We start from the raw sequence: 12136 nt of genomic DNA, 5'->3' as shown, positions 1-12136 counted from the left end.
AGCTGCCCTGTGAGAGACTCTACTGCTGCCACGCTTTACTTTTTCCGTCCCAGCTGCAGGAGCTTCAAATGTGAGATCAAACAATATATCAAGGCTGGAGCACTTGGTGTCCCCCTGCTCTGCTGCTGCCCCATGCCAGGGGGTGGGTGGGCCTCTGTGACGCCCAGCAACCTACTAACGCAAATAGCCAGTGGCTCCTCCACCCCACTCCCCGCCTGGCTCAGGCATGGGCTCCAATTTCTCAGCGTCAGCCTCTGCCAGCGCTCAGCTGTCGGTTCCCCTCTGTCCTGTCACTCCGCTTCCCACGGGAGCAGGGCAGCTGCCCCCCTCCCTACACGCCTGCACGGAGGGCTGGGGGCTGCACAGCCAGCAAGGTCCCAACATCGGCCACCCTTTGTGGGGTTTTACATCGCAGGACAGGAGCTCCAAACACAGCGTGAGTGTGTTTCCATGCGCGGCTCCCCCTTATCATGGCCACTGAGCCTCATGGGCCCCTGTTCCACCCACATTGTTGGAAGACTCCAGGGCTCTTTGCTGCTCCAGCACCCCTTTCCCCAGGACTCTCCAGTCCCCATCACTGTTTCCCTGCTGGTCATCCTGGTTGGTTTCCATGGGGCTTGGGGAGAGGAGTGGGGGTATCACCAGAAATTGTGATGTCCGAGTAGAAGGACTGTGGGAATGGTTGACAGTCAAAGATGAAATCAGGGATGTTTTGGGAGATGCAGGAGAAGATTCTGCCTCCATAGTTGTTTGGTGCTTCTGTGGAGACAAAAGCAGGGCTATGCAGTCATGCCAAACAGCATCATAGGTATGCTTGTCCTCGGGCAAAAGTGGCACCACTTGCAGTTTAATGGTGATATGGAGATGTCTAGGCAGAGGTGGACATGGGCAGATAAGCCCAGAGACTGGCTCACAGCACTTGGCACCATGTCCACCAAGCAAGCAGCAGTGCTGTGCATGCTGGGCTGGGAGCCTGCTGTCCTCCAACCTGTGCATGAGGGCCCAGCAGATATCCCGGGGCCCCGAGATTTACCCACAGCAGAGCTGGCCCTTGTTGGGGCAGGAGCTGTAGGCAGAGTGGCAGGAGGTGATGCTGCTGGGGCAGAGGGAGGCACTGGCTAGGGAGATACTTCCCATCCAGCAAGGTCTGGCCAGTTCTGCCCTCACTGGATACCTGCAGTGGGAACAGCCCTAGCCAACAAGATATCTCTCTTTTCGCCTCATAGCATGACAGAGAAGGAAGTGCCAGAGCCACCAGCTACGCCTGCTTCAGCTGGGAAACCCAAGAGCCGGGTAAGTGGGTGCCCACAGGGCACCTTGAGTGGGAAGCCACCTTTCTAGCATCATTGCCTCAGCCCCAGGAGCGTGTGTGAGGCCAAGAATGCCTCATTGGATCCTGATCCAGCTGGGCACTGGGTAGCCATTTCCCAGCTTGACTAGTCCCCAGAGTGCCCACGTCTACATCGTGTTCAGGAGTCACAGTTCCTCCTTTCACGGCGATCTCACAGGTCCAGGTGAAGGGTCCCTGTCCTTGCAGCATTTCTGCCCCAGGATGCCTGGGATCTCCTCCCACTTGTGGAAGGAGGAGTCTCTAGGTCAGAGCAAAGAGGGGGGGAGCCAGGCACCAGCTTCCCTGCCTGCCTCCCCTGATGCACCTGCAGTGTGCAACGCATCCTCTCCTGCCCCAGCAGATACAGAAGCTGAAGCAACTTTTCCAGCGAAAGCCAAAGGAGGAGACTACGCCAGAGCCACAGCCCAACGGGGAGCTGGTCAGCCCTTCAGGGGGACCCATCTACTACATCTATGAAGAGGATGAAGAGGAGGAGGAGGAGGAGCCTGAGCCCCCTCCTGAGCCCCAGAAACTTGTAAATGACAAACCCCACAAGTTCAAAGATCATTACTTCAAAAAGCCCAAGTTCTGCGATGTTTGTGCCCGCATGATTGTCCGTGAGTCTTGAGGGTGCTGGGGCTGGGGGCTGTGGTCAGGGCAAGGGCTGGGGGCCAAGGCTGGCCAGGGCTCCAGCCCAGCCATCTCCATGGCTGCAGTGTCACATTGCCTCTCCTTTCCACCCCTCTGCCCACCCCCACCACCAGTCAACAACAAATTTGGCCTGAGGTGCAAGAACTGCAAAACCAACATCCATCACCACTGCCAGTCCTATGTGGAGATGCAGCGCTGCTTCGGCAAAATTGTGAGTGTTTCCACCAGCTCTGAGCTTGGGGCACCTCCTCACAGGGAAAACCAAAACACCACAGGAGGGAGCAGCCAGCTCAGTCTCTGTGACCAAGACCCAGGCACCATGACTTGCCTAGGCATCAACCACCCCTGCTGGCTGGTCAGCTCTGAGTTCCTTAGCATCCACCTGCTCCTCCACTCAGCTTTCATGGAAGGGTCCACAGACCTGAGTGGTGGTTGATGCTCTGACCCCTCTTTCCTTTTACTTTCCAGCCTCCAGGGTTTCGCCGGGCATACAGTTCACCCCTCTACAGTGACCAGCAAAACACCTGCGTCAAGGAGCCACTCTGTAAGTAGTGTCCCCACATCAGGGTGCATCCTGTAGCTGAACCCCTCTCACTATCCCTGTGCCCCAGCAGCAGCCAACAGGAGCGACCCCGTGTTTGAGACCCTTCGGACAGGTGTCATTATGGCCAACAAGGAGCGCAAGAAAGGGCAGGATGACAAGAAAAATGTGAGTGCAGGGTTGGCCTAGTGGTCCAAATGCCCAAGGGTCCTGGCACCACAGCCTGCACCCCATTGCCACCCCCACCTCCCTGCCTGCTCTGCACTCCCTGACAGCTCTTTGCCTTGCAGCCTTTGGCTGCTATGATGGATGAGGAATCAGAGGCCACAAAGCCAGGAGATGGCAAAACTGAGCGCGGTGAGTGCTGAGGCTGCAGCAGGACTGACTGCACGTGATGGCCAAGGAACTGGAGGGGGGCTGACCTCCAGCCAGAAGCATGGGGCAGGGAGGGTGCCTGCTGGGGAGACTGTACTTGGGGCACCTCCCAGGGTGGGCTTTGCCCTGCAGAAAGGGGGTCTTCAGTTAGCTCTCCACCCTGGGACTCCCTGCTTCCCCTCTTTGACCTGGGCACAGGAGATCCTTGGGAGGAGACTGGTCCTGGGCAAAGAGACAGTACCAGGGGAGATGTAACCCCTCCCCCCATTTCCAGGCACCTCTGAAGGGAACAAGAAGACTGAGAAGAGTCCAACAGATGACAAGGTAGGCATCTTTCTCACCCTGTGCCCCAAAGGCCCACAGCCTTGGAGCAGCATCGGCTGCAGGGATCTCCCTGCTGGGCTCTCCGGAGCTATCCTCAGTCTCTCTAGGGCCCTAAACCCCTCTTTCCTCCTCCTCTAGAACAAGAAGCCACAGCCAGGAACTCGTGGTGGCTATCCACAGTCTCACTATTTTGTGGCACTTTATCGCTTCAAAGCCCTGGAGAAAGATGACTTGGATTTCCCGTAAGTTCCCAGCCATGTAGTGGGCACAGGAGTGATGAGGGGAAGGATGGGACATGTCTAGCGGGGAGAGGGAGAAGTCTTCACCTCAACAGTGAGGTTTTCATTGCTGGGAGAGGTCTGTGAATGAATGTGGGCAGAAATTAGAGCCATGCTGGCTGTGGTTTGGGTTTTGTGGCTTTTCTGCCTGCCCCAATGCCCTACACATTGAGCAGGGGCCTTGCTCTCCCAGCTCCCAGGCTTTGGCCTCATGTTCAAGGCTGCTGATGTTTGTCTTGATGTGGTTTCACTGATTTCTTGCACCCCAGGCTTGAGGCTGAGCTGCTCATGTACAAGACCTGCCTGTCCCTGAGCCCATGGGCTGTGTGCATTCCTCAACCTCTGACATAGTGCTCTAGGAGCTGGTGCTGTGGGAAGAGCAATTTTCGTTGTAAATTTTAGGTGTCTCAGGGTCCCTGCCCCCCTGACACTGAGCCCTTCCTTCCCTTCACAGACCAGGGGAGAAGATCACAGTGGTTGATGACTCCAATGAGGAGTGGTGGCGGGTAAGGCTGGTGTCCTACAAGCACAGAGGGGAAAGATGGAGAGCTGAAAGCAAAGGGAGAGGTCAGCTAGGAGTGCAGATTGCACTCTCTGGGGGACACAGGTCCCTAAATCTGCTGTGTCCTCTGTGTCCTCATGTCAACCCAAAATCTGCAGGCTGTTTGCGATAGGAGAATCTGGGTGTTATACAGATTGGCTCCAACTCTTACCTTGCACCCATCCACTGGCTTCTTTCAGGGGAAGATTGGTGAAAAAATTGGCTACTTCCCTCCAAACTTCATCATCCGGGTGCGGGCAGGCGAGCGCGTGCACAAGGTGACACGCTCCTTTGTGGGCAACCGGGAGATTGGGCAGATCACACTCAAGAAGGATCAGGTGAGACAGGATCAGCCTGTGGTCCTCCAACTCCCTGCCTGCAGCTCTGCCCCAGCCTTCTGGCAGGTAGCCACTCCTCATGGCTGCCCTTACATCCTGCTGCACCCCACAGCTGCTCTCTGCCCTGGCCCGCATTACTAGCCTCACATGGCCCACCTCCCCCAGCCCCTTGGATGAGACCTGCTCTGCCCAGCCCCCTTCCCCTGCCTGGGGGTTCCTGCCTTCCCCCTGCTCTGTGGGGCCCCAAGAATCTCACCTGTACCCTTCTCACCCCCAGATTGTGGTGCAGAAAGGTGAGGAGGTGAATGGTTACGTGAAAGTCTACACTGGCCGAAAAGTGGGGCTCTTCCCCGTGGACTTCCTGCAGGAGATCTGAGTGAGGCAGTGACCCAGCGTCCCCCAGCTGTGAACTGTCAGAGATGGGCAGGGATGGGAATGGGGACAGGGATGGGGATGGCAGGCACTCCCATCTCCCATGCCTGCAGCAACGAGGTCTCCAGGGGGGGACCATCTCTGTCAGGACCAGAACAGGCTGGGGGATATGGTAGTTGCCTCTCAGGCTGTTTCCTCTGTGGGGTTTTTAGTGCCTTCAGACATACTGGGTGCAAGGAGGGGGCACTTGCTTTGGAGGCCACCCAGACCCCCTGCATGAGGTGGTGGGTGCTGGGTGTCTCAGGGGTGTCAGTGCAGTCCTGTCCCACTGCTCTGAGCTGTGTAACCCTGTGTTGTGGCAATACATGTCTGGTCCCCAACTTCCTGCTCTCCCGGGTTTGGATTTCATGGGGGAGGCCTGTCACTGTGGGGCTGCGTGGCCCCAGCTGCTGCAGACCAGGCCATAAGGCAGCATCGGTGCTGTCTTGCTTCTTTGCTTCACACACGTGTGGGCATACAACCCACCTTTCTCCACCCCAGAACCCCGTATGGGGTCCTCACAGGAGCATGCACAGAGCTGACCGGGTCCCAGTATAAAGGAAAGGGGACAGGACGTCCCCGTTCCATCCCCTGGGGTTCCAGGTCCACCCCACCCGCAGCCCGCGCTGCCGAGTGCTGGCGCGGGGCCTGGTGGGGGCCGAATAGGGGCAGCGGGCGACAGGTGACGGAGCACGGGGACAGGACAAGTCCTTGGAACGTAGGGGGCCATAACCGAGCCAGGAACAGGTGCCCGGGCGACGCGGTGGAGGCGGCTGCGCGGGCCGCCCGTGACGTCCCGGAGCTGTGACGCGGACGGTAACCACGGTGACGGGCCGGAACCGGGGCCGCGGGGATGGGCAGGGCGGAGGCAAAGCGGCCGGTACCACACTCCGCCCGTCGCCATGGCGACAGGCAGCCGAAGGACGGGGCAGCCAGGCCAGGCCGCTGACGGCGGCTGCCGCAGCGAGGTCGTGATCGCTGTGGAACCCGCCGGACCGGGCCGCACGGCGGGGCTCTGGGCACGGGTCCCGCTGTGCTCGGGCGGCCGCGGGCCGGGCGGGGGCGCTGCTGACGCGCCGCGCGACCTCTTCGTATGCAGAAATACGCGAATGAGCCAGCGTGAGTGGTGGAGGCTCTGGCGCCTCCTGGCGGACGGTTCGAGGCAGCGCCCGCTGACGCCCCCCGGGCAGTTCCCCCCCCGCCGGCTCCACTATCCCCGTCCGTGTGTGGGTGCCCCCCGAAGAGTGCAGGGGGGCCGGGGTCGCTGCCTGCCCTGTTCTACCACCCGGGCCGGCTGCTTGCTATGTAGGTGGCGGAAGCCTCGTCCTTGTCACCCTGGGCACGGCCATGAATGTTCACATTCGGGCAGTCGCTAAGGAGCTGGGGAGGGGACGGGGGAATTCAGGAGCAAAGTAGCCCTCCTCCCCAGCCCAGCCTCTCGGGAGGGCGTCGTAGCGCTGCCGCCCCCTTCCGAAGCGAGGGGCGAACGCTCGTCCCGCAGCCCTACGCCCAGCCACAGCACCCCGCTGCCAGGGCCGCCCCGGGGAGACCACCGGCAAGGGCGTGGGGAGGGGCTCCCCTAGTCCCGGAGCAGCTGTGCCCTCCCTTCTGCCTCTACTGCCTGCAGAATCATCAGGAGATGTCAATGCATCGAGGTGGACGTGCCCTCGCTGAAGTGACGGGCGGCCATAGGGATGCGTCGGTGGGGGTATGGAGATGGCTCTGCTTCCCCCGCGGCTTCGGAGGGGCTTTGCCTCCAACCTTCTTTGGCCAAGTGGGCTGTGCCAGGGCTGCTGGTGCTCAGGAGCAGGTCCTGGTGATGGAGCAGGGAAGCAGGTACCACCCATCCCTAGACCCCCTCACCCAAGGGCTTGCTGCCAGCTAATTTGGTTTATGGCCCTCTGCCCCAGTCACCTGCTACTTCTGACTATTCCGACTTGGTCCAGGTTAACCTCTGGTCACGTTGGCACCACAAAGGGCCAGGAGGTGTCCCAGAGACTGCTGCAGTCTGCTGCTGGGTAGAGGGCATGAGGGCAGAGGCACAGATGTCTGGTCTCTTTGGAACTCCTCCCCGAGTCCCAGCATCTCAGCCACTAGCTGGGAAATGGGATGCTCCAGGACAGCAGAGAATAATCGAAATCGAGGAGAGGCCTGGGGATGGAGGAAGGCAATACAACACTCCTAGGACTGTTTCCTCCCTGCCCACTCACATCCCTGACTCCTGTCAGACAGCTTTTAACTGCCAAACCATTAAAATTTTCCACCTCATTTGCAGCTCCTCATATGGTTAATTTTACTGGGACTATCTATTTATTTACAGAGCCCTGCAGGGGGAGGGGGGGGTGGGGCAGAGCGGGGGTTGGCTGGAAGCTGATTTGCTGCATCTGAGAAGTAGGGAAACCACCCATGGAATGGGGGGAGGACTCCAGCTAATTTAACAGCTGAAGAGAACAACTTAATTAGACTCATCTGAAAAATTGGGTAAAACCCCTTTCATCAACCTCCCTTCTCCAGATCCCTTCCCTGCTGTGATCATGGACTTCTCCAGTGGCTGCACAGGATAGCACATGCTTTGGGATGGGGAGGGAGTGCTGGGGCCCAGCCCTACCAAGCAGATGGCCTTCATTACATGCAGGATCTAATTGGATTGATCAGCAGTTAATAGGAAATCAAGAGGTGAATCTGTTCCCCCCCCCCCCTCCCAGCTCTGCCATGTGCATCCGGGGTGCCCAGGTACTCCACGCAGCCTCTTGCAGTCCTGTGCTGCCCTCCTCACTCCTCGATGGGGGCAGCTGTATGGTAAGTGAGAGGTGGGGAGTGTGATTTGCACCTCGTGGGCAATGGGATGAGGGTTGTGGAGAGGATGGGTAGTGCTGAGTGGTCGTGTCTGCTTCTCTGCATCCAAGAGGGCTACTTGCTGCATGCTCTCCCAGTGTGGACATGTTTGTGTGTGCTCAAGGGAGCACGTGCTCCAGAAGCAGTGTGATGTACAACCCTCTGTTGTGTGGCTAAGGGATAGAAGTTTAGGGTTTGGTTTTCCTCGTGTTTTTTTTTCTATTCCTGGTGCAAACAGCCTGGTTGTGACCTAGCTGTTTGCAGAGAGGAGCTGTGACTCTGTTGGCATGGGGACACTCAGCATCTCACTGCTAAATCTTCTGCAGCTGGTTTATGCAAAGGGGTCTGCCACCCACCCCAACCCTATGTAACACATAGAGAATGTCAGAGTGGTGGAACCACCCTGACCCACCAGATTAATCGCCTCAATTTCTCTCTACGTCTCATGAAAGGTCAGGAGTCTTTGCAAGGCCCAGAAATTAATTGAAATACCACTGGTGTCATGCTGGATCCATACATCATCCCAGGAGAGCAGCACTGGCATGGAGGGGATGGGGTGTCCTGCCTCCTGTGCACCCCTTCTGGGGTTCATTTAAGGACAGTGAGGTCCAAGGAGTGCGGAGGGAGGTGGAGATGTCCAGCTGGTGCACCCCACAGCCTGCCCACCATAGGTAAGTCCCCTCACATCCAGCCTGGCCCTGGGGTGCTCCTGTCTGCTTGGCTCTCCCTGAATCATCTCCGCTGACTTGGCAGATGCAGTGCTCAGAGATCGTTCTCCATCTCGAGGCAGGGAAATAAATGCATTAAACTAAACTAAACTGTCTCCCCTCCCCACCTGCCCCCCCAGCCATATATCAGCATAAATGCAATTTACATATTCATGGTATTTATCCAATAACTGTCCTGTCCCAGATTAAATGTGCCCTGGGGATCACCGGGGCTTCTTATCTGTGCCAGGGTGCTCCCGGGAAGGAGCAGCGCTGCTCGGGGATTCGAGGCGGGGGAGGCTGTGCTTGGTGCTTGTCATCCTCCTCCATCTCTCCTGCTCCAGGCAGGTCCTGGGAGAGGAGCTTGGAGGGGGAAATCCAGGGCTCGACAGCAGTTCTGTCCCACAGTCTTGCTCCCTTTCACCCTGGATGAGTGCCCTGCCATTGCTGCCTCCCACCTGGACCAATGCCTCTCTCCACAGGGCTGCCTCCACTCTCTCCTTGTGCCCCTTCCTCTCTTCTGCATTCTCCTGGTGGCCCCAGCAGTGCTGCTGTGGGAGTCCCAGGGTCCTCACACAGGTCCCTGCACCTCGAGTCTCACCCCATCCCCAAGCAGCAGTATGGGCAAGGAGGGGGAGCCCATCCTGCTCCAGCACATGGAGGGGAGGGCACACTTAAATTCCCACCTGGCTCGAAGGAAAGGGCCCATGGGGAACTGGAAAGATTTACAGAGGTAGGTGTCCCCAGCTCTGTGGGGATGGGACACACACCACACCTCCCACTTTGACAGATCCTTGTCAGCAGTAATGACCGGCTCTGAGTCCAGCTGGGCCCCAGGGCTCAGTGCTGAGCTTGTTATGGGGATTTAATGAGGGCAGAAGGCAGGCACTGCCTCTGGCTGTTTGTCACGCTGTCTCTGGCCTCACAGCCCACCTAGACTCCTGGCCATGCTGCGCAGCCCCCCCATGGCATGGCACAGTGTCATGCCCAACACAGCCCTCAGCTGAGCCCCCTGCTTCTCTCTGTCTCTAGGCACATCTGAGGGGGCTGGGAGTGCAGGCACCCATGCTGCTGAGAGCCAATGGGACCAGCATCCTGCTGCTAGGGCTGTCCGTACGTCCAGGCTGTACCCCTTGGAGACATGGAACTGCACCAGAGTCATTGCTTTCCTGCACCCAGAGACCAGCATAAGGGCTCCTGTTCTTCCAGTGCTGTAAACACCCCACTCATTCACCTAAGGGAGTGAAAACGAGGATGCAGGGTGCATGCCCCCCTCCTGCCCCTGCTCCAGGCTGCCCCAGCCTCTCTGGTGCAGCAGAAGAGGATTAGTACTGCTCAGGGATGCTTGGGTGTGCATACGAGTTTGGGGGCGTTTGGGCTGTGGGGTGGGAGTGAGATTAAGCAGGAAAACAATATTTCAGCAGGGAAGGAGAGATGGGAGCAAAGGTGGTGCAGCCAGAGTGTGGACGCATGGCACAGGGGGACACTGCTGCTGTGTCTCCCACTCACAGTGAGGCCTCTCCCAGGGGCAAGCCACTGGCTATGCAGCATGTATGTGACATGGGTCCTGGGGTCTGTGTGGTGCTTGGTGGGACAGGGCTAGTCTCAGCTGTGTGCTGTGCAGTGCTGAGCATGGAGCATGGGTGCCAGTGCTGGAGGGGGCTCAGCCATGTACCGAATGCAGCAGTGGGGAAAGTCCAGGTGCCCCAGCCCCTCTGGGTGGCTGACCTTTGTGCCTAGGGGTCCCATTTGCAGTGTGCACTGTCTTTGCTCTGAGGCAGCCAGACGTCCTTGGCTCAACAACAAGCTTCATAAACTGGAGCGTGCAGGCAACGTTAATTAGTTAAATATTTTGCAAGGGAGGAGGCACAGGCAGAATCTGAAAGAGCTGGAGGGGGGTGTGCTGTCCCTGGCCCCACTGCAGAGCAGGGCAGACTGCAGTCATATGGGGACAGTCTCATCCTGCTGGATGCGGCTAGCCTGTCCCAGATGTGCCAGTGCTGGGACAATCACCTGCTCCCCATTGCAAGGCCGGCCAGCCTCTAGACCAGAGTTCCTTCTGCATTTAAAAGGCTTCTGGTGAAGGGGGGCCCCCATGGAACCCCTGCCACCTTCTGTAGATGTCTCATGCTAATCCGTAGCCCCTTACTCCAGCACCATCCCCCCAATGGGTCTGAGCCCTTGAGTGGTGAGATACCCCTTGTCTCCCTGGCACCCATGTTTGCCCCATCAACTTTGCTCATTACCTCTGTGGGCCAGTAATATCCCACATGTGCGTTAATCAGAGGCAGTGATAAGCTCTTGGGTTGGCTTGCAGGGGACAGAATTGGCTCCAGCATAGGGGGTGTCCTGATGAGTGGCAGGGGAGGGATGCTGGCCAGCACAGGGATCCTGCACCAGGCCTGAGGGACCAGGGTTTTCTGAGCAATCCCTGCTTTACCTGCTGCCCCTACCCTGGCTCCTGACCTCCAGACTGTGGGGTCCTCCCTCCCAAATCATTAACTGAGGATGAAACACCCCAAAGCCTGGCTGGGGAGTGATGACCGTGTGCAGAGTCTGTCCCCACAGCCCCTGTGATGTGAACTAAATCCATCCTAATTAGCACTGATTTGCATGGGGAAATGAAAATTAATCTAGCCTGGGTTTATTTGAATTAGTGATTCTAGATGGGCACATCAGAAAGTGGCAGACAACCAGGCAGGCAGAACTTGGTATGGCAGAAAGCTGTTTGCCCCCCTCCTCTCCTTCCTAAACCCTTCCTTGCTCAGCATCGTGGTGTTGTGCAGCCACAGGGCTGCTGCAGAGCATCCACCAGGACTGGCCTTGGACACCTGGGCTCTGCCCAGGCACCTCTTGGGTTGCACAGGGACATTGATGTGCCCCACTCTCCTCATGACACCCCCAGACATTCCTAGTTTCAGTATATAGAAAACACTTTTCTAACCTAGATACCCCATCCCACAGGTTTGTTTGCTGGGCACAGAGAGCAAAGGGCAGGGAAGATGTCAGCTCCAGCACCTCCAGGATGGGATGAGCTGCAAAGCCTCCAGGCTGTCAGATTGCCGGGGGGGGGGGGGGGGAGTGGGGGGGGGGGGGGGGGGGGGGGGCGTAGGCAGATGTGTCACATGCACATGCATGCAGTTTTATTTGCATGCCTCTATGTGCGTATCTCTGTGCCTGTATTTCCACGTCTCCATGTGTGTCCCTGCAAGCCTATTGCTGCACATCCTCCCATGTGTCTTGGCATGTATATGTCTGTGTGCATACTTCACACGTGTGGCCCCCATGCACACCACACAGGAGGACATGCAGGAGCACATTCTCATTCTGGCAGCAGGGGCCCACCAGGCACGGAGGGGAGAGCCCTGGCTGTGCCCCATTTAGAGACCTCTGGCTCCAGCTGTCTCCTGACACCAGAGTTGCCTAGCCTGGTGGTAGCACTGGGGCTCATTGTTATGGGGGTCGTGGCAATGTGGTGAGCAGAATTACCATCACTCTCATGAAAAATTAACGAGAAAACAGCCGGGTAGGAGCTTTGTCCACCAGGGCGGGGGGTGGGGACAGTGTTGGCAGGCCAGTGTTGGCCACAGGATAGTCTGGTGCCTGTCACAACTTCACAGATCACCCCTCCTTTTTGTGAGCCTTCCAGCACAAAAACCTGGTCATCCCTCTGGGATTGTGTCTTCCACCCTGCCAGGAAGACTGAAATCTTGGACAGGTGTGTCCCTGTGCCCCATCACCACCTCTGGGGAACTTCTGGATGTGGAGAACCTTCCCAGCTGGCCTTGGGGACTTCAGCCTGGCT

At 58.0% G+C, this 12136-nt stretch overlaps 1 protein-coding gene across 4 annotated transcripts; it reads left to right on the top strand.

Annotated features, from left to right (window-relative positions):
• Window positions 1-203: 203 nt before the first annotated feature.
• STAC3 (SH3 and cysteine rich domain 3) lies at window positions 204-5130 on the top strand. 4 transcript variants are annotated; one of them, XM_051641524.1, is made up of 12 exons: window positions 204-436; window positions 1227-1293; window positions 1689-1947; window positions 2095-2192; window positions 2450-2525; window positions 2596-2690; window positions 2813-2879; window positions 3172-3221; window positions 3360-3463; window positions 3954-4005; window positions 4241-4378; window positions 4656-5130. In XM_051641524.1, the coding sequence occupies exons 2-12, from the start codon at window positions 1228-1230 to the stop codon at window positions 4752-4754; spliced, it is 1104 nt and encodes a 367-aa protein (XP_051497484.1). In that variant the 5' UTR covers window positions 204-436; window position 1227; the 3' UTR covers window positions 4755-5130. The 4 variants fall into 4 exon arrangements, with proteins under 4 accessions (XP_051497484.1, XP_051497482.1, XP_051497483.1 ...); XM_051641522.1 differs by having other exon boundaries at window positions 2798-2879; XM_051641523.1 differs by having other exon boundaries at window positions 259-436; window positions 1692-1947; window positions 2798-2879.
• The last annotated feature ends 7006 nt before the right edge of the window (window positions 5131-12136 follow it).

The sequence above is a fragment of the Apus apus genome, chromosome 28 (genome assembly GCF_020740795.1).
Source record: "Apus apus isolate bApuApu2 chromosome 28, bApuApu2.pri.cur, whole genome shotgun sequence".
NCBI lineage: Eukaryota > Metazoa > Chordata > Aves > Apodiformes > Apodidae > Apus > Apus apus.
This window is presented reverse-complemented; position numbering and strand designations above follow the sequence as displayed.